The following is a 22,340-nucleotide window of genomic DNA, read 5'->3' on the forward strand; positions in this document are numbered from 1 at the left end:
CTGATTATTCTAAGGAGAGTGCATCTCCTTGGAGTTACTGTACAGACCGATCTGTTGTTTGACTGAAAGCTGAACCCTGGCCGCGTGTGTTCACTTCCAGGCTTGAAGAATGACCCACGGTCATGGTCTGAGGAGTTCCACTAGTCACCCTCAGACCAGTAAGGCTGGTCTTTTTTTTTTTTAATGATTTTGAGTTTTGTTCCACATTTTTCTCCCACTCTGTCCAGGATCCTCTTGTGATCCTGCAGTGGAACCTAGGCACCTTCTAGGTTTTCATTCCTGGTGGTGGTGGAGACGGGTCTGCATGGTCCATTAGCTCTTCTGTATTAATTATTTCCACGCATCGTTCATTTCCTTCATTCTTTGCTTCGGTTGGGGAAAGACCAATGGTAGCATCTTGAAAACTTTGTTAGGCCGGATGACCTTGATGGTCTCTGCTTCCAAGCCCATTGGCTCATTCCCGCCTGGTATCCGGGTGTGACTGAGAAGTTTACATACCTTGGCCCCTTGTTGAATGTTTTAAGTGGCATAAAATGCCATGCTTTGGGAGTAATTTTCAAGGACACAAGAAGATGTAATTGATGTAATATGAAGAAAAAAATGCAATCTGCTCTTATTTTTTTCAAATATATTTCTATAGCTAAATGGAAAATATAATGTGGAAGTATGTCAAAACATTTGTAAGAGATATATTTGAGTTTTAGAATTACAGGTGCTTTAATTAAAAATACTTTAGATACTTTCAAATTATACATTGAGCATGTGTTACTTTTGTAATTAGGAAAAAAGCTTAAAAGGAAAGTAAAGATGAAGACAATAGAAATGATATAAAGCATAATTATATTTGCTTACATTAATATCTAGTGTAGAATTTAATATGACTTGATATTAATAAAATTATATACCATAAATACTCATGTATAACCTGAGTTTTTATCACATTTTTTTTTTGCAGTTTGGTAAAATTAGGTGCCTCAGCAGATATTCGAATTGGCTTCTACTCTAGTATATATAGTACATTGATTATTATAATAATAATAAAGAACTTTGTAAGCTGAATAGCACAAGCAAAAATACATAATGCAAAAAAAGAACAAGAGGAAAGTGAAAAATTGTAAGAAAATAGTCATGATGGGAATTTCCCCCCGTATTTTGCTGACATACCTGGTAAAGATTAAAGATGTGAGGACACAAATAATGCTAATGTAGCCACAGAGATTGATGATTAGTTTTAGTGAACTTGGAATAAAGTAGGCATAAAGAAAAATCTGAATAAAAATCTTAGACCAGTAAACCTACAGGTTAGATAGTTCACAAAGTGAAATAAACAAATACGTAAATGTAATTGGCATTACTTACATAGGTTTGATTCACAGTTATTATCCATTGGTTTATATGCCTGTGTTTCTACCAGTACCACATTGTTTTACTAACTGGAGCTATGTTTTGAAATCAGAAAGCATGCATTTCTTTCTTTGTTCTTTCATTTAAAATGAGTTGTTTTGGCTTTTCGGAAGCCTCTTGTAATTTCATATGAATCTCAGTATAGGCTTTTCAGTTTCTGCAAAAACAGCTTGTGGTTAAGTGAATTCTTTTATGCAGCCTTTTAACCTTGGTTCCTTGGAACAAAGCTTAAGAGATGCCCCCGCTTCCCACCACCTCTCTTCCCCAACTCTGAAGCATAGTGAGTTAAATGTTGGACTGCTAACTGCAAGGTCTATGGTTCAAACCCACCAGCTGCTCTTTGGGAGAAAGACGAGACTGTCTGCTCACATAAAGATTTATGGTTTTTAGATACTCTGTGGAGCAAGCAGCTCCCCTCATTCTGACAAGGTCACCGTGTGTGAGTTTGGGTTTGACTCTATGGCAGTGGTTTTTGTATTGCAGTTTGAGTCCCAATGAGGAACATTGCCATCATTCTTTGAAGAAGTGACTTGTGGGAAGGAGCTGTCAGGTTGTTTTCTGCTTGAGTGTGTGTTGCTTTTAATTTTGTCTGGGTTGATTGAAATTTCTCCAGTGGCCTGTAAGCAACTTCATGAGGTGGATCTTTTTGTCTGGCCCTGGGATACAATCTGCCTTGCGATTGGCATATATTATGCATCTTGTAAGGGTTGATCAATTTGTTAAGAAAGAGTGGCTTAAAAAAAATAGAATTGAGTAAGCATGCGAGGATTGGTTGGTTTGTGGTCCTTTTGGGAGGGTGCTGTGCTTGGAATTGACAAGGAGTTTGTGTCATATAAGCAGCCAACCTCAGGCGTTTTTAGAGGTAAAGAGGGAGAAAAGAGTTGAGGAGCCTCCGAAAAGAGCTGGCCTATGGGCCAGACGGCAGAACCAGCCTTGAGGACAGGAAGCTACTGGTAGGAAAGCAGCTTTTGAATGCTGGTTAGATGGCTTCATTATAAGTTTTTCCTGGTGCATCATCTCCGCAAATTTGCGTTTCTAAAATGAATCCTTACTGATGTGAAGAGTTGTACTTTTCAGTTGTCTTAAGATAGGTAGGAAGCCTAACTAAGACTAGACTGAATGAAAGTAAGTAATGGTGGCTCGATAGAAAATCTGAGTAGACCATTTGTTCTTGGGCTCTCATTTTGGGTTGGAGTTTAACTTATGCAGTGCGCTGACCTCCTATTTCTCTGTTGTGTATATTTCTTCTAATGTATGAAGAGAATTTTGAAGCGAAAAAATGACTTACATTTTTTATGTTTCAGGAATTTATTTAAATAACAATCTAAACCACTTGAAATTTGGCCTGGATCACCATAGACTGTCTTCCCCTACGCAAACAGCAGCAAAGCAGGGGAAAGTGGACCTGCCTTCCACCAGAGCGGGAAGTGACAAGATTGTTCTTTTGGTGTGTAATCGAGCCTGCACTGGGCAGCAAGGGAAAAGGTAAAAAAGCAAGTTGTTTTCAAATAGGTATTAAGACATTAGGAGTCTAATATTTTCAAACATTTTTAGGCAGTAAGGGTGGAAAAACCCTTACTTTCAGTACTTGATATTTGATCTGATACACAGAAACCCATGTAAGTTGACCTATTTTCTTGGGGGGAAGGGGGGTGGGGTCAAGGCGGGTAGGTTGGAGGTGTAATGAAATTGGAAGAATAGAGTCTGTGAAAGGCTCTTGGCTCATGTAATTGAAAGGCCCATTTCATATGCATATTTTCACCAGAGGAGACTCTTCCTCAGACTCAAACCATTAATCCAGGTGCTTTCTTAGCTGCATTTTTCTGCCTCGAAATGAACATATCATTTGCCTGGCTCAAGCACCTCAGACTTAGTCCTCTTAACTGAACTTGTTATCTTTCCTTATAAACATGACTCACCAGTCTTTCTTGTCTCACCAAATAACACCGCTATTCAGTCAGCTGTAGAAGCCAGAAACTTGTGAGTTGACAATCTTTCTCAAATCTCAGTTTCCCTCTGTGAGCATTAATGGGAGTTTTAGAATATCTTTTCAAGTAAGTTTATCAAAAAAGTAATGTAACCCAAATAGGAATAGGGACAGATTAGGGATGTTTCCGTGAGAAAAAATGTTTCTACTGTTTGTCAGAATAGCTTTTATATTTGTCTTCAAATTTAAAAAAAGAATTATTTTGGTGAAAAATACATAATAAAGTATTTTCCATTTTAACTTATTTTTGAGCATACATTAATTATTATTACTAATATCTGATTTTTTGCCACCTTTAATAGAAACTCAGTACTCCTTGAGCAATACCTTCCATTTCCACCTCAGACCGTTCCAGGTAGCCACTAATAAACTTTCATTTCAATGCATTTACCTAGTCTTGATATTTTATATGAGCGGGATCATTTAATAGTTTTTCTTTTGTGTTTGGCTTATTTCATTTAGTCTAATATTTTCAAGATTTATCCATGTAGCTATTTTAGAGCAGGACCATGTCCTAAGAACATATTGTTCCTAGATTGGGGCTAGAATTAAGTGTGAGCCCCAAATCCATCCCCCTGGGGCATAGTGATCCTGTTGATAGTGTCATTGACTTAACAATTACATAGAATCTAAATCACTATTGAGAAAAGAAATTATACGTGTATAGACCAACTTTTCAGACCTCAATCCATGAATTGTTGATTTGTACAAATTAAACACTTAAAAGACTGGACAATATTTACACAAACAATGCAGGCTGGTGATAGGGCAAAACTTTCAGTAACACTCATTCACAGAGACAGAACTATCCCTACCCATATAATACATGTCATAAGAAAGCAAGGAAGGCATGAAAATAGTAAATATATGGTAGTCAAGAGATCTGAACCAAAGTTCAATGATCACCAGTTCTATAACCTTGGGATAGTAGTCATCAGCTTCTTCATACCCTAAGGTGTTTCAGCCTTAAGTCCAAGGGAGTTTATCAGTCCAAGATGAGTTTGAGGTAAAGCCCAGTTTGCTTAGTGGGATTTCCACATAGATTCCTTCGGGTGTGGCCTGTGAAGGATGTCGTGGCATCAAGAGGACAGAATCTAAAGTCCCAGTAGTTTCTAGCACATGGCCTGGGTCCCCAAAGGCTGGATAGAAGTTAGGTCACAAGTGTCCAATTAGGGTGTATTCTCCCCTTGGGGTCTATATAAGTATTGTTAAGTGTTTTTTACTGATAGGAGGTGGCTTCACTTGGTTTTAGCCACCACCTAAGACCAAAAGTATAATCTCTGATACACATGCATATGTGTTGTAGTCGTTGTGCCAATCCCCGCCTCCGTTCTTGACTTGACTTTCCAGTAAGATTTGATTATCACTCCTCTGGGAGGTCTGTTGATTGGGGTGACCTTAGCACAATGTTGTATTAGATTAGGTCTTTCTATATACCTTTTAGCAATGCTTTATAGTTTTCAGTGTACAAGTCTTTTACCTTGCTAGTTAAATGTTTCTTTTTTATATATTTAGATGTCGTTGTTTTCTCAATTTCTTTTTCAGATTGTTCATTGGTTGTGCATAGAAACACTACTGGTTTCTGTATATTGATTTTGTACCCATGACTTTACTGAATTTGCTTACTTGTTCTAGTACCTCTCTTTTAGATTTTCTCAAGATTTTCTATATATAGAACTATGCCATCTGTGAATAGAAATCATTTCACTTCTTTCTCTTAGATTTGGGTACCTTTTATTTGATTTCTTGCCTAATAACCCTGACTAGAACTTTCAGGACAATGCTGAATGGCAGTAGTCAAAGTGGGCTGTTTTGTCTTGTTCTTTTATCTTTGGGTAAAAGTTTTCTATCTTTTTTTTTTTTCATTGCATATAATGTGAACTGGGAGTTTTTCATTAGGGCCTTTTATTACATTGAAGAATTTATGTTCTATTACTAATTTGTTGCTGTATTTTATTATGAAATGTGTTGGAACCATCAAATGCCTTTGTGCATAAATTAAACTTATCGTGTAGTGATTTTTCTTTGTTGTGTTAATCTTGTATTAACTGATTGATTTTCTTGTATTGAACCACTCTTGCATTCCTGGAATAAATTCCATTTGATCATGGTATATAGTCCTTATGACAGATTGAGTTTGCTAGTAATTTGTTGAGAATTTTTGCCTTTGTATCCATAAGAGATACTGGACTGTGGTGTTTCTTCCTTGCTTGCTTTTTTCTTGTGATATTTTTATTTGTCTTTGGTATCACAGTTCACTGGCCTCACAGATTGAATTAAGAAGTGTTTTTCTCCCAACTTTTGGAATAATTTGAAGATTATTGTTAATTCTTCTTTATATGTTTAGTAGAATTTGTCAGTGAAGCCTGGATATTTTCTTTTTTCCTCAGGAGGTTTTTAAAAATATTCCGAACATCTTTTGTTGTTATATGTCTGTTGAGATTTTCTGTTTCTTTTTGAGTTAATTTCAGTAATGAATCTGTTTCTAGGATTCCCCCCCCCCCATTTTGTTTAAGTTACCTAATTTCTTGGTGTCCAGTTTTTTAATAGTATTCTTCTATAACACTCCTTATTTAGGTTCGGTTGGTAAGCATTGTTGACACTTCTGTTTCTGATTTTAGTTGTTTGTATCTTCTCTTTTACTTTGTAAATCTAACTGAAATTTGTTGATTTAATTGATCTTCTCAAAGCACCAAAATTTTGGGTTTTGTATGATGTTAGATTCAGTTTTATTCTATTTTCGAAATCCTCATACATCTCTCCTCTAACTTTTTTTAATTTCTTTCCTTCGGGTAGCTTTGGGCTTTTTTTTTTTAGAGTTGCTTAAAAATGTCAAGTTAAGTTCCTGATTTGAAATCTATCTTTTAATGTGGTCATTTACCACTATAAGTTTACCTCTGAACGCAACTGCCTTTGCTGTATCCTCCAAGACTTGGTATATTGTGCTTTCCTTTTTACTCATCTGGATGTATTTTCTGATTTTCCTTTGGGATTTTTCATTGTTTAATAATGTGCTATTTAATTTTCACATTTTCAAAATTTCTGATTTTTCTCCTTTGGATTTCTAATTACATTTTATTATTGGAAAAGGCACTCTTTATAATTTCAATCCTTTAAAATGTATTGAGTTTAAAAGCAAAATGTATTGAGACGTCTGCTGGGATCAAGGAGTCAGGATTCAGGATTGCCTGTCAGTTTTACAGCCCAAAACAGAGACCAAATTGATTTGAGAAACTCTTAGTTTTATTCTGAAATGCTAGACAGATGAAAACAATGGGGCTTGCTTTCTTCAAACTGCTCAAGAATTCATGGGAAATCAAACAAGTTATATACCCCAAATTATGTGATAAAAACAGGTTTTTCAGGCAGGAAGCACTGAGCAGGTTTTGCAGTGATCACAAGATACAATCGATACGTGAAACAATGTGAGGAAAAACACAACCACCATAGGAAATTGTCTATACCTACCTTTCTGTGGCGTCTGGGTTGGGGTGGGGTGGGGGCATTAGACCACAACCCCCTGAAGCTTCATGCTTATGTAAATTGGGGGATGCTTCCATGCTGGCCTTACCAGGTCACATCCCCAGAGGCCTCTGAATAGGGCATGCTTTGTGCCCGGCTCCTTATTTTAAGGGCCTTGCTTGCCTCTTTTCTGAGTTAGAACATTCCTACTAATTGGGCAGAAAAGGAATTTTTGCTGCAAGGGCTGTTACATTTTAAGTTTTAGGTTTTTAACAAACTAAATCATAGTTATGTTATGTTTCCAGTATTTTGAGTAACAGCAAGCTAACTCTTTCACCCATTCCATGAAGACCAGTTTCATGACCAAGTATAGGTGTGTCCTGGGAATGAAGGTGTACACGGAAGAATGTGTACTATGCTTCTTTTGGTTGGGGTGTTCCACATACAAGGAGAAGTCAAAAAGTGTTGCTTCAAAATAATAGAAATCTGCATTAGGCAAAAATATCAAAATGTGAAGCTACTGTTTCTTGATGTAGCCTTCACCTAGGTCTCTGTGCGTCTCTTCTAGTTCATTGATTCTTTCCTAAGCCAGCTCAAATCTGCCGTCCAATCCTGCCAGTGAATGTTTCATTTCTATTAAAGTACTTTTCAGCTCCTGCATTTATATGTGGGTGCTTTTACTATTTCCATCCCTTTAATGATAATCCTCTTTTTCCTTTATTGCTTCACTGGTGTGCTTTAGTGCTTTGTTTTTTCCTTTGGCTCTTTACATATATTTCATTCTGTTGTTTTAAAGTTATTGTCGAATAAGTTCATTATCTGGGCTTTTACCAGAACAGTTTCTGTCACTTCGTTTTGTTATTTTTGAATGGGCCTAGTTTTTTTTAAATGAAGATATTTGAATATTGTAATATGGTAACTGAAAATCAGCTTTCTCAGTTTTTGCAAATGCTAGCTTCTTTGGTATGTACAGAAGGTCTCTCTGTTCCTTAGCTTGGCTCAGCTAGTGTTTTGACAAAGATTTTCATGAATTCCAGGAGAAATACAAGCAACAGACAAACAAAAATTATAAAACAGTTTTTCCTAGTCTTGGCAATTTGACTTTGTGCTTGTGTCCTCCTTCCACACTTAGCCAGGTTTATTTCACACTGGCTCAGCCTAAGGTGAAAATCTGGGGCTTTCACAGGTAATTGGTGTATTTTCAGCTTGCTCTGGGCATATGTGTTGCTTTATTGGTCATTCTGTGCCTTGATTTCTGAAATGTTGCCTGCAACCTCTCCTTCCAGTCTTTAGGCACCTATTTGTGTGCGTTAGTGGCACTCTTTATCTCTGGGTGTCTTAAGTTGGTTATAGCCTTAGGTTATTGTCTCCTGCCCACCAACCCTTCACGAGTAAGGATGGCTTTCAGACTAAGACTACCTTTTGATTCAGTCCGGCAGTCAGCCCTAGACATGTTAGGGCAGACATACATTTGCAAGTGAAGTCTGCTTTGCTTCCTTGAGAAGCAGACATCAGAATCCCTCTCCACACTTTAAGATGAACATGCTGGGCTGGGAAGGGACTGGAGCCCAGACTTGTAGACAACTAGGTTTTCCTACTGCCGATAATCACCTTTTTCTTGATTCAGCATTTGCTTTGTGGCTGTGACCTTTTGTCGATGCTTCGGTTCTGACAGAGTTGTTCCTGCCACCTTCTGCTGGTTTGTTTTATCTTGGTATTTAGTTCGGAGATGGGAGCAGGCAGCTGCTCCTGCGGCCATCTTGCTCTAGGCGCTGATGCTCGTTATCTTCAGAGTGAAAATGTCATTACATGAGAAATCTGCCAGGCGATTTACTTGTCTTGGGACTTACTGCAGCTCCCAATGCCATGTAGGTAGTTAAATTAACTGTTGAGTAGTAACTTGAATAAACGACTTGATGCTTGCCAAGACGAGCTGGTTTCTTACTTATTTTAGTACCTCTGCTTTGGGTTGGACCAGCATTCATCTGTTAGTTTGTTCACTTGATTTTTCATTCACTCATTCATTCCACATTTAGTAAGCACCTACTATTTTCTACGCATTGGCTGTGCTATTGAGAACCAACTGCATATGTAAGTGAGTCACCCTTTTGCTATCAGATAACTTGTGGTGTATTGGTGGAGGCAGAAAATACAGCAGGCAGCATTTACAGCCCAGTGCGGTTGGTGCTGTTAGCGACAGCCACCCCACAGTGTGCTTGCTGGAGAAGTGCCTCACTGCGTTTTGATGTGGATGTGGAGGAGATAGCATAAAGAGGGGCCGGGAGAGGACTCCCAGTTGAGGGAATTTCCTACAAGAAATGGATGTGTTGTAAGTAGAATGGAGTGACTGAGACTTGGGTCGAAGTTGGCAAGTTGGGGTAGACTTAAGACTGTAAACCTTGGCTGCCTGTTTGAATGAGCTGGGAACCCCTAAAAACTCTCAGTGCATAGGCCTCATACCAGACCGGTTCAAATGTGAGCTTAGTAATTCTTTTAAGCTCCTGAGGTGATTTAAAGAGCCAGGGTGGTTCAATGGTTCTTATGCTTGGCTGCTGATGAAAAGATTGGTAGTTCAACCCCCTGAGCTCTGTGGGAGAAAGATGTGGCAGTCTGCGTCCATACAGATTTACCGCCTTGGAAACTGTAGAGCAGTGGTACTTGTCTTATGAGTTGGAATTGACTTAGTAGCAGTGAGATAGGTTTGGGTTGGTTGATTGGTTGATTCTGATATGTAGCCACTTTCTTGTCTCTGATTCTCTTAACACATGTGATCCCATCAGTGACAGAGGAAGCCTAGCAAACACCAGATGGCTTCTGCCCTAGGGTAGGAGCTGACTTATGTTATCACTTTCTTGCCAGTGTTCCCCTAGGAGCTCAAGATGACTAGGATATGGCTGCCTGCCTGCTAGCTCTTCCAACTCTATCTGTTCCCTTGGCATTTGACCCCCGTTCTGTTTGACTTACGCTTTTTGTCATGTTCACCACCACCCCTCTTCCCCCTCCCCTTCTTCTCCTCTAATCCTGTGCTCTTGCTGCTTTATATCTTAGCATCAGCACCCACTAGAAACGACTTGGTATATAAGCTATTAATGAGAGCTTTACAGTTCCTATTTGTTTTATTTTGAGAATGGTCCTAGAACCAATTTGATTGTGATTCTATTTGAAAAGACCAAGAATAAGGAAGTGTGTAGTATTATAGGAATTGCCATACTTTTAAAGAAACTACAGTATTTATCTTTGTTAGGTTTGGACTGCCTTTTGTGCTGCATCTAGAGAAGACAATAGCGTGGGACCTTCTGCAGAAGGAAATTTTAGAGAAGATGAAGTATTTCTTGAGGCCCACTGTTTGCATTCAGGTTTGTGAGCATTTTGATACCCCAGCATAGCATGCTTGTGTCCCCAGTGAAAAAAACTACTCCAATAGGATGTAAAATCCAGATCTCTGTTCTTGGGGAAAACCAGACACCAAGCTGGGATGTTGGAAGCCCTCGTAGTAAAATCAGCTGTGTTCAGAGTTTCCAAACAGAGCCCTTACCCTGGCTGCTGCACGGTTCTTCTTGAACTGCTGGGTATTTCTTTATAATGTTTGTTGACTGGGTTTGGCACATGACAAACTTAGAGATGTTTTGGTAAAATATTTCCTTGATATTTTAAAGAGTATGATTGTTGCCAAAAAATTAAAGTTATCCATTGAGGACCATCAAGTTAACGTTCAGCTTAAGCAATGTTTGACTTGTCTTGCACAATATATGACAGGTAGATGGTACTTGGGTAGATCATAGTTAAAGTCTGTTAGACTGGTCCAACAACTGAGCCAAATGACAGCGAAGCATTTTATAGATAAAATGAAAATTTACTGTCCTCTTGATCTTTGGAAATGCCTCTGTAAAACAGATAAACTTGAAGAGAAATTCAGTCTAACTCTTGTTTAACATCTGGCACAGGTGTGTCCATTCAGTTTGCGTGTGGTCAGTGTTGTGGGAATAACATACTTGCTGCCCCAGGAGGAGCAGCCCCTGTGCCATCCAACAGTCGAAAGGTAAAGACAATTCAGATCACCTGCATTTTCCTATGTGCTCACAGAGGATTTCAAGCGACCTCTAATATGATTTCCACGTGAATGCGGTAGATTTCTTAGTCTCGTTTAGAAATTAAATACCTATTTTAATTTTATAATATTTGTGGACAATATGTTCAACTGTTTCCACTGAAATCAGAAAAGCTATGTCATATTGAGGTTAGGAAACAAAGCAGTGCCATTGGACTACTAACTATAAGATTGGTGGTTCAAACCCACCAGCTGCTTCATGGAAGAAAAATGAGGTATCTCTTCTTGTCATTATTTATAGCCTCAGAAAACCTACAGAAGCTTACTCTGAGTTAGAATCGACTCAGTGGCAATGGATGTGGGCTAGAATAAATTACACTTTTATACTCACTGAGATTGAATTTTACCAAGATAGAATTCTATTTATGCCACATTCCAGTGATACCTTTGGCTTAAAAAGTACAGCCCAGATTCCACAGAGATGCTTCATAGTTTGAACCCTGAATGCTTCTGTTATGTTATGTCTCACTGTTCCTGGCCCCACCCTCTTAAACCTTCAGCAGTATCACGGGACTGGTGCTTACTTAACATACTGTACTGTTTCATAGTGCCTTTGCATGTCTGGTTTCTCTCATCATAATTATTTTCCTGTAAACCTGTCTTCATACTGTCCATCCTACCCCTGGTGGAATTTATCACTTCACTCTGAAATTAATCACCCTGAAAATATATGCTTTCCATGTAAAATATTAATAAAATAGAGATATAGGCCTCTATTATTTGTCTATATATTTATATACTTGTATGACTATGTAAACACAGATACTCAAGTTACTGTTTTTTATTATAGTTTTCCATCCCCCCTAACCCCCCCCTCCCCCAGCAAATCTTGTGTCTGCATTTCAGGATTCTAAAAAGTAGACAACATAGTCCAGTTAGAAAATAACTCCCTATTTGGTTTTGGACATGAGACTTAGTAGAGTCAATCCAAACCTGAGAAGCATGGAAAATGCTAGTGGAGTGAGGTTGACAGGGGAAGAGTTTCTCTCGAGGTGCTCGAAGGAGGGAGATGGGACCCGAGTGGTGCCTCGGTGGATGGATGTAATTTACATGGCCATCGGCAGAGTGTGTGTGGTGTCTGGCAAGTCACAGGACATGTGATGGTATTAAGCACAGTCTGTGGCATGATGGTGAGGTAGGTGCTAGAACAGAGTTTGCTCCTGGGGGAACTGTTGCCCACTTGCTATTGGGTCGGTGAGAAATTGGGCAAAAAGGAACACCTCAGAGTGACTGTTGACAGCCTGATAGTGTGTTCCTGCATTTCCCCAACATCTTTATTTCCCTGTTGGACGCCTGCTAATTTAAGGAGTTTTTTTCCAGTCCAGATACAAGCTAGTTATTACGCCTGAGGTTATAAAACTTAGTCCCGAAGCTTTCACTGATTATATTACGCCTTTAGATAGGACATCATCACACTGAGATAAAATCCTTTTTTTGGTAAACAATGTATAGCTTTCCCCTATCTCCTCATTCTGCAGGGCTTTAAAATCTTGTGGACCAGGCGGTACTGCTCATGTGAAATTAGTAGTAGAATGGGACAAGGAGACAAAAGATTTGTGAGTATTTATTTATTTATTTTAACTTAGCATTAGAAAATAGTTGTTTTCATATAAATCAGTCGCACATCTCTGATCTTTAAATTCGTCGAAATGCAAATCTTTCTTCTCTTTAGCTTAGTAGCCACATGTATGGCTAGTCCTTTGTGTCCAGCAGCGTGCTACTCCTTTGCATTCCATTCTCTCTTCCAGACCTCCAAGCCCGAGAGAGTTTGTTTGCTGCTGGAGACAGAAGTAACTATATAGGTCCAGTTACTTTAAAGTTTTTAAATTACAGGCCCATTAACTTTAGTAAAGGGTGTCAGTGCAGATTCTAAACATGAGGAGCAGCATATATTGATTAGTCAGCACGGTTCATGACCAGTCCCAGAAAAACCAGCTCTAAGTTACTTCTTGAAAGCACATTTTGAAATATTGAAAAATTGAATTACTGCTTTTGTTTGTATACATTGATCTTTTTGTGATGAATTCATGGCCACTCCCTAAACTATAAACTATAATTGTATTTTTTGTCAGTTTTGCATAACATTCTCTGATACATGCTGTCCCCCCTAATTGCAGCTTGTTTATAAATACTGAAGATGAGTATATCCCTGACTCAGAGAGTGTCCGTCTACAAAAGGAGCGCCATCATCAGCCTCAGACTTGCACTTTATCTCAGTGTTTCCAACTCTACACCAAAGAGGAACGGGTAAGAGGCTGGGCAGCATTGCTTGGGAGGTGAGGACAGTAGGGGCAGTAAAGAGCTGCGGATACAATGACCATGGAAGCGCTCAAAGACTCCTGAAGTACACTTACGCTCCACACTTGATGAGTGCTCTAGTGCTGACCCTTTTAGGACATTACCCAGATTAACTGCTAACAAAAAATCATTTGACTTTTCAGAAAACTTTGATTAATTGAAATGCTCTATAAGGGAACTTTTGTAATTTGTGCTTTTAAAACCTATGGATAACCCAAGAGGCAAGAGAATTTTGGGAATGATGAGGGCAACAAATGTATAGATGTGCTTTACACAATTGATCTATGTATTGTGATGAATTGTATGAGCTCCAATAAATTGATTAATTTAAAAAAAAAAAAACCTTCTATGGTTAACAATAAATTTATTTTTTGGTTTGATTTCACAAACTTTAAATTAATTTATGGAGTGACTAAAACAGTGATTTTCAACTTTTTGGTCCTGTCCAAGAATAAGTGTAGTTGTTTTGTGCCGCCAAATAGTGAGCTCATCGGACAGAGTAGAACTGCCCTGTGGGAGTTCCTAGGCGTAATCGCTACAGGAACACATTGCCAGGTCTTTTCTCCCAGTGAGCGGCTGGCTGGTGGGTTCGAACTATCGATCTTTTGGTTAGCAGTCAAGTGCTTTACCATTGCACTACTTACTGTGGGTCCTTCTAAGAATATAAGTGTCACTAACTATCTAAATTTAATTTATTTTTTAAAAGGCGAAATGAAAATTTAAAAGCCATAGTTCCTCAGTTACATTATCCACATTACAAGTGACATATAGCATAGGCATGGACAGAAAGTTCTGTTGGGCAGCGATGCGTCAGAGCTCCGTGCTGTGCAGACAGTCAGACTCAGTAATTATTTGAATGAATGTTCCAAGAAAGTGATTGTCCAACCTCTGTTTGAATACCTTTTGTTATGAGGTGTTCATTCGCCTATTCAAAATGCATAACAGTTTCATCTCTTGATAGCTCTGATAGTGCCTGAAGCTAACTTATAATATGTTCCCTGGTTATTATAACAACAGATGTTTAGTTTTATCTTTTGAATTCTTTAGGAAAATTGAGAAAGACTGATTTTTCTTTTTTCGACCATCTGGTATTTGAAAGTAGCTTCTGTGTTTTCACTAAATCCTCTCTCTCAAGTTGTGCTAAGTTAATTTCTTTACCAAAAGGTTCTCATAAGACATGATTTTAGCTTTGGACTTGCTTTGGGAATGGCTTGATTGCAGGCTGTGTGTGAGTGTCCTGCTCTTGAGTAGCCTGTGGGGCCGCAAGTGGCGTGGGAACAGGGATTTGGAGCTGTTTGAGGATGGCAGAATGCTTAGGGGGAGCAAACTGTGTAGATGACCGTGCTGGTGGTACTTATTTCCAGGGATGGTGTAACAAATGACCACAAACGTGGTGATTGGAAACAATAGAAATGTGTTCTTTCAACCCTAGGGGTCAGGAATCTGCAACCACGATATTGACAGTTACTTCCTCGTGGAAGCTCAGAGAGAATCTTGTGTACCCCTCGCCTCTCTTCTGTTGTTGCGAGGTGTCGTCAAGTCCGGTCCTCCTTATGGCAGCCCTGGGTGCAGTAACAGAACACGGCCTGGTGTGTCCCAGCTTGGCAGTTGTTCTGTGGAGCCCATGTTGCAGGCACTGTCTGTCCATCTCCTTGACGGCCTTCCTCATTTTCACTCAACTACCACTCTACTTTATCACCCTTGATGTCTTTTGCCCAGGGTCTGGGCTCTCCTGATAATAGCACTCACGTGAAGGCTCCTCAGCCTGGCTTCTTAGTAGCATTCAGGCTGTACTTCCAAGACAGATTTGTGTGTTCTTTTGGTAGTCCACTCGTTGGTCCTTTTTAAATATTCTTCGCCAGCACCATGATCTAAACACATTGATTGATCTTTTCATCCGTATTCAGCGTCAGACTTTCACGTGCATATGAGGTGATTGAAAATACCATGGCTTGGGTCAGGTGCACTTTCATCCTCAAAGTGACAGCCTTGCTCCGTCGCCCTTTAAAGAGGTCTTGTGCAGCAGATGTATCCAGTGCAGTGTGTCTTGACTGCTGCTTCCATGAGGATCAACTAGAAATGCTTGACAACTTCCATCTTCTCTCTGTTTATCGTGATGTTGCCTACTGGCTTAGCTGTGAGGATTTTGCTTTTCTTTACACCGAGTTGCAATCCACGGTCAAGGCTGCAGTCCTTCATCAGCAAGTGCTTAAGTCCTCCCCACTATAAGCAAGCAAGATTGTGTCATTGCACATGACAAGTTGTCAGTAAGTCTCCAGTCCTGATTCCAAGTTCTTCACCTAAGGCAGCTTTTGGATTATTTACTCAGCATATAGATGGACTAAGTGTGGTGAAACAGTACAACCCTGATGCATACGTTTCTTGATTTTTAAAGCATGTCGTATTCCCTTGTTCTGTCTGAATGACTATCTCGTTCGTGGTCCATTACAGGTTCTGCAGAACACAATGAATTGTCTTGGAATTCTGATTCTTCTCCCTGTCACCCCTAGTTTGTTATGATCCTCAAAGTCAAATTCCTAGCTTCTAATCATGAGCAGTTCTTGGTGTTCCTGTAAAGGCAGACATAACTGACAGGACAAGGGAGAGCAGAAACAGAAATAGCTTTATTAGGGGTTAAGGGAGCTCCTGGGTGAGGTTCCGTGACCTAGGCCAGGGACTTCGTGCTCAGCAGCTGGGGGCGAGGGTTTTTAAAGCAGTGGTGAGGAATGTATGGCAGTTAGCATATGGGGTCTGGAAACTGGGAGAATTGCTTGTCGGCTCCTGGAGGCTTTCTTTGAACCGGGAACATCAGGTTTCACCCGTTACCTTCTCTGGCCAGCTGCTGCTGACCTCTGGTATGTGCAGGGAAGCATGGGCAGGGCCCGGACCTACTTCAGTTTAGTCCAAACGGGGGCTGCCTAGTTCAGACCCAGCCACAACAGTTCCCTGGCTTGGATGTGTGTAACTTCAATATCTGTTTCTCTCGTCACATGGCATTCTTTTCTGCGTACTTGTGTGTTTTCTTTCTGTCTTATAAGAACGAACTTGGATTCAGGGCTTGTCCTATCCTGGATGATCTACAAATAGCCTAATTCTAAATTTGTTAGTCTAGGTAGACTAGATTTATTTCTCCCTCTTCAGACTCACGAAACACATGCAGTGACACCTAATGTGGAAGATCACAGGCCAGTGGGTAGAAAGTCTTTGGATCCAGTGGCATTGGAAACATCTCGGCGCTGGCAGGGGTCTCTGCATGGCTTCCCAGGGCTGCATCAGGGTGGGTCCGTGTGTCTTGTCAGCTGCGATGTCTCCCAGGGAGTGAGCAGAGAGTCTCCCACCTCCAAGGAGGAAATACCGGATTTCCCCGAATTCTCAGGAGAACGCCATGCCCACACCGAGGCCTCATTAGCTATGATCTGATTGACAAGCTAGACTCCACCCCTACACTCTTAATCCTCAAATTGACAAACAATTATATGTCGACCACACTAAATAAGGTCGTCACATTCACAGGTACTGGGGCTTGGGACCTGTACATATCTTTTGGAGGACACTTGGTAACCCAGAATTCTACAGAGTGCCTCATCAGTCTAGAATGATGAGTTCAAGCTAGCAGGATGCATTTAATAATGACTCACTCGTTCAGTAAATGCTTATTGAATACATAGTATGTGTTAGGCACGTCACTTGGTACTGGGGATGCTGCAGGGAACAGACAGACAAGATCTCCGCCCTCCTGCCATTTATAACCCAGTCAGGCGACAGACAGTAAACAAGTACTCATTGTCCTCGAGTAGATGTGACTCACAGTGAGCCTATGGGAGCAGATGTCCTCAGCTTTCACTCATGGAGCAGCTGCAGGTCACTTAACCTACAGAGCCGCCAGGCACTTGGCATGGCTGAGGAACAGCAATGAGGCCAAGGTGGCTGCAGCACAGGCGGCGAGGAGAGAGTAAAGGGGGTATCAGAAGCTCGATGATAGCAAGGATGCCATCTATCTTGTTCATTAAATATGGTAGCATCTGGAGCTGCACCTGGTGCAGAAAAAGGTGTTCAATAAATGTGTAAATGAATGAATGAATAAATTACACTTGGGAAGTTTAGTCATTGGGTCCTAATATGAACGTACAAGTATAGGAAAGGAAGTGAGATTTAGCAGTAAGCTGTATGATAATAGCTGTCTGACCCTTAGTATTGATCGTAAAGTGAGCCAGGGTCATGCTGCCTTAGGATGTTAAGTTAGTTAATTGTGCCAGCCTGGCCGATAATCACATGTGGGGTTAATTGAAAGGCGGAGGGATAAATGGGTGGTGAGCCTCGCCTTTCTAGTTCTCGGGTCTCTTGTTTTGTGATGGTCGCACCAGGTGCAAGCTGCCTTAGCAGTTCCCTGCTTCAGCTTGCAAGATTGACTTCCTACAAGACATCCCCAAGGAGAAGCTACATGGACCTACCCCGATGCAGCCCTGGGTGCTGGAGCAGCCGTGTGGAGACCCCTGCTAGTGCTGAGATGCTTGTTCTTTCACTGACTCAGCTTTCCTCCTGCAGTCGGCATCACTGCCTCTGTTTTGTGAGGTGGACTGGTGTTGGGTTAGTGGGTTAATGTTGCACTTGTGGGCTTAGGCAGCATTGGGTTGGGATGTTTTCGTGATGCACACTTTCTTTACATAAAACTCTCTCTTAGACATGAGTTGCTGTGGATTTGTTTCTCCAAAGTACCCAGCCTAATACAGATGCTTTAGAAAGTGTCCAGAAATCCGGTGGTGGTAGTGCTGCTCTTGTCATTGGCTCAGGTGTTTTCAGTTGAGAGGGTGGACTGGTTCCTTCTCATCCCTCTCCCGAGCACAGTGTCATGGCATGACTGAACAGAGTGGGTGAAGGAGATCTTCATGGGGTTTGATAATTGTTTTCAGAAACTTAAGAACTGCTCTGTGGATCAGGAGCTAGATGTGATTGTGTCTAAAAGGCAGGACGTAAATATCGGAGATTACAGGAAGAAACTTTTAAGCAAACTATCTGCAAGTGGGTCCAGCTGCCTATTGAGAGAGCCTCCTTCATTTTCTACGCAGTCTGGGATTCAAAGCATAGACTGCGGGTCTGTGCTGTCTAGGAGATCCCGTTAGCAGATGTCCAGAGATCAGAGAAGTCTTTTAGGAACTCTAAAAGCAACCAGACATTGGCACAACATCCATATTGTATTTTATGAAAGTCAGTTTGAACGTTCAACTACTTGCTCTGTTACCATAAACATTGGGTTAGATAGTCACTTAAGTAGATTATCAATAAGTCACATAACTGTCCTTCACCGACGAACATGGTTGGAACTCCTCATCCTGGGAAAACATACGTGGACCTCAGTCCTGCTTTCCTTTCACGTTACCATGCCTGCCTTTCTCCCTGAGGTTACTATCAGTGGCACTTGTAGCTGTTACTCACTCCCAGACCCCTCTTACTTGCATTCCTCACACTGTCGTCTGGAGTTCTCAGTGGCCCTGAGTTGCTCACTTCCGTGGCTGCTGCTCCGTCCTCTTGACCTCTCCGTGGAGCCTGGTGCAGAGTGTCACCCAGTTCCTGCCTCTCCTTTTTCTTGGTGTAGCATAAAGGGAATGGGTCTGAGTTCCTTATTTCTCTGACTGCATTCTGAAGCGGATTTCTGTTTTGTGTTTCTCCAAGATTCCTATTCCTTGCCTCTATCGCCTTTCTCTTTTTTCTGACATTGCATTTGTGTGTGTGTGTGTGTTTTAAAACACTTCAACCACATGTGATATAATTCAGTAATTCAGTCATATCAGGAAGGTTTGTACAGGTGTCACCATATCCAATTCTAGAACATTTTCTTGTTCCTTGTCATCGTTGTTCAAATTGTGGGGAAAAGATACATAACAGAACATTCTCCAATTCTCCAACTTCAACTTGTATCATTCCGTGTCATTGATTATGCTCTTCTTGTTGTACAGCCATTATCGACATCCTTTCCTAATTTATTCTACCACCATTGACGTAAACTCAGCGCCCCATACACAACAACTCGGTGCCCTTCATCTGTGGTTAAGTCGCTTTAAAAATGCATGTGTATACATAATCACCATCAGTTCTCGTGTCCCCCAACATACCACATTCATTGTTTCTCCCCAGATCCCTTCACCCTCGCTGTCTCCCACCACCCAGCCCTACATCCCCAATGAACTGTTTGCACCAGCCCTTATCTCTGTGCATTTACTTCTGTGCTTCACAAACTGAGAAACCCAACAGAAACAAAACCAACATAAAGTGGTAAGGATAAAACAATAATATATAAAGAAAAAAAATACAAGGAATGAGTAAGAAAGACAGGACCACCATCAATATTTAAAAGTCAGGGAAGACATTTTTTTGTCATGGAACAAGCAAGAAATACTTGAGCCTAGAACAAACTCAGATTAGGTCAAGAGGTAGGTCATCTGACCCAAGTATCAAGTTCGATCCGGCTTAATCAAGTTTACAATGCTCTGTTGGAGACCATTGCCTGTGGCTCTTGCCCCTTTCATTACAGAGTGTCATCCATTTCCTTGGCTCCCCGTACTCCTTAATATGGGTAGCCCCAAAGCTGATGTAGCTACTGTCTAATCTCCAGAGATTTTAAAATCTCTTATCAGCTATGCCCCACCAACACTTTGAGCCTCATACAGCCATCTCCTGAAATTACCTGCCTCAGGTAACATAAGAGTGTTTGAGGCCTCAAAATGCTGCAAAGAAAGGTATATATGTAGTATTTGGGGCAAGATTTTTAGGGAAGTTCTGGTGAAGTTTAATGCTTGGGGCAAGAGAATAGCTAGGAGACTTGAAGAAATCCAGGTGAGAAAATGAATGAGGGCTTAATTAAGCTGTTACTAGTGGAGCCCAGGTGATACAGTGGTTACGAGTTAGGCTCTCAATCCTCGTGGCTGGCAGTTTGAAACCACCAGCATCTCCTCAGGAGAAAGGCTGGGCTTTCTACTCCTTTAATCAGTGACAGCCTCAGAAACCCATAGGGGGGCACTGCAGCCAACACTGACTCGATGGCAGTGAGTGGAGATCGGGCGGCCCCTAGTGGTACAGTGATGCCGTGCTTGACTGCTATCAGAAGGTTGGCAGTTTAAACCAGAGGAAGGTGACAGTCTCCTTCGGTAAAGACTACAAACCAGGTCATTTGGCATAACATAGCCCTCTAAGGTCAACTGCTGGTTTCTCCCTGTCTGTCCAAAGCAAAGCAGTGTGAAGAAAATTAAAAATGAATGGAAAAGATTATAGTCTAAGAACCAATGGAGCACGTGAGCCTCAGCTTCCACGCCCCTAAGACCAGAAGAACTAGATGGTGCCTAGCTGCTACTGCAGACTTCTCTCAAAGGTTTCATAGAAGAAGGTCCCGGATAGAGTGGGAGAAAAGTGTGAGACAAAACTCCAACTTATGAAAAAGACTTGGTCTGATGGAGACTGGTGGAACCACTAAGACGTGGCCCTAAATCAGCCTTCCAGCCTAGAACTCAATTCCCTGCTCTGGCTCAACTTGCAGGTGAATAGGAACATCAGGGAAGTATGTACCCCCTTGGACAATCAACTCCACAAGCCTCAGAGGACGGCACGACACTCTGAGGCAGGAAGGAATAGGAAAGGACCAGTGGAAAGAAGGATACAGAGAGGAAGAGGGATGAGAGCTGTTGTGTTGAGGAGATTGCCATCAGTGTCACAAAACAAAATGGACAGATTGTTGAGTGGAAAACCAGTCTCCTCTGTAGACTTTCCCCCAAGTGAGGGGGTTGAATGAAGTTTTTTAAGCTCACAGGTGATCCAGATACAGTCTCATTCAGGCAGAAATCGCTGAGGTGCCATGAGTATTACTTGGCATAGCCATGCTCAGTGAGCTAAGGTAGTGCAAACAATTCTGACAAATGGTTGGTTTTTACATTAAAAACAAACAAAAAAAACCCTCAAGGGGTTCATCATGGCAAGACCTACCAAACAAAAATTCTAAAGAGTACCCTTCAGGTTGAAATGAAAAGGCTAGGCAGTAAATTTGAAACCCTTTCAATAACAACAATAAAGAAGTATATAAAGGGGATCGGTAGATTTTTAAAAGAATGAAAATGACAAAGATGACAGCATTGAAAACTCTGGGACAGTTCTGCTCTGTCCTGTAGCGTCACTAGGTGCCGGAATCAACTTGATGGCAGCGGAGATAGAGGGGAGACTGGTAGAGGGAAGGAGAAACAGTATTGGGTAGAAAGATGATGAGTTGAATTTGAGGGCTATATGTAACTTGAGGTGCTTCTGTGATCTTTAATATACTCTGTACAGTATTTAAGGGGTCCTGGTGACACTGTGGGTTAGGTGTTGGGCTACAGACTGCAAAGTCAGTGGTTTTAATCTTCTCTCAGCTGCTCCACAGAAAGCTGAGGCTCGCTGCTCCCATAAAGATTTGCAGCCTTGGAAACCCGATACAGGGTCTCCGTGAGTCAGAATCGACTTGATAGCATTGGGTTTGCGTTGTTCACAGTATGTACCTGTTGTTCCTTTCTGAGGTATAATCTCAACGTAATGTTTGGGCACCAACTCTGGTGAGGCACCAGCTTTGATTGTGTTTATCCATATACTCCCCTAATGTGCTTAGTTCCGTTTCTGGAGCGTTTCTTGAGTTGTTCCAGGTGCTGGCTAAGAGATTAGTCCAGCTGCTTCCTAGAAAACATCTACCGTTAAGTGGTGACTAACAGAAGGCTTGGTTTTTGTTTTCAGCTTGCCCCAGATGATGCCTGGCGTTGCCCACACTGTAAGCAGCTGCAGCAAGGGAGTATTACCTTAAGCCTGTGGACTCTGCCCGATGTGCTTATTATACATCTAAAGAGGTTTCGGCAGGTAAGGAAATTCTCTACCAAAGGGTAAAACCAGCCTGTGGCCAAGGCTCCCTGGTGTACCTCCCTGGTGTACCTGTTTGATCTGTGTAAATTACAGGTACAGATCTACCCCAACAAGAGCTCAGGTGGTACAGTGGCTAAGAGCTTGGCTGCTAACCGAAAGGTTGGCAGTTTGAACCCACCAGCTACTTAGTAGGAAAAAAATATGGCAGTGTGC

At 41.1% G+C, this 22,340-nt stretch overlaps 1 protein-coding gene across 1 annotated transcript in view; it reads left to right on the forward strand.

Moving 5' to 3' along the window:
* Positions 1-22,340, forward strand: part of USP31 (ubiquitin specific peptidase 31) — a gene marked incomplete at its 5' end in the record, with an annotated part of 87,445 nt that overhangs the window by 49,438 nt on the left and 15,667 nt on the right. The window contains 6 exons of the mRNA XM_004705726.2: positions 2,709-2,889; positions 10,098-10,209; positions 10,798-10,892; positions 12,440-12,517; positions 13,079-13,208; positions 22,005-22,124. Coding sequence (XP_004705783.2) covers positions 2,709-2,889; positions 10,098-10,209; positions 10,798-10,892; positions 12,440-12,517; positions 13,079-13,208; positions 22,005-22,124 — 716 coding nt within the window. The remainder of the gene's footprint in view (positions 1-2,708; positions 2,890-10,097; positions 10,210-10,797; positions 10,893-12,439; positions 12,518-13,078; positions 13,209-22,004; positions 22,125-22,340) is intronic.

Source organism: Echinops telfairi, unplaced genomic scaffold, assembly GCF_000313985.2.
Source record: "Echinops telfairi isolate 266 unplaced genomic scaffold, ASM31398v2 ScPeMD7_5;HRSCAF=22, whole genome shotgun sequence".
NCBI lineage: Eukaryota > Metazoa > Chordata > Mammalia > Afrosoricida > Tenrecidae > Echinops > Echinops telfairi.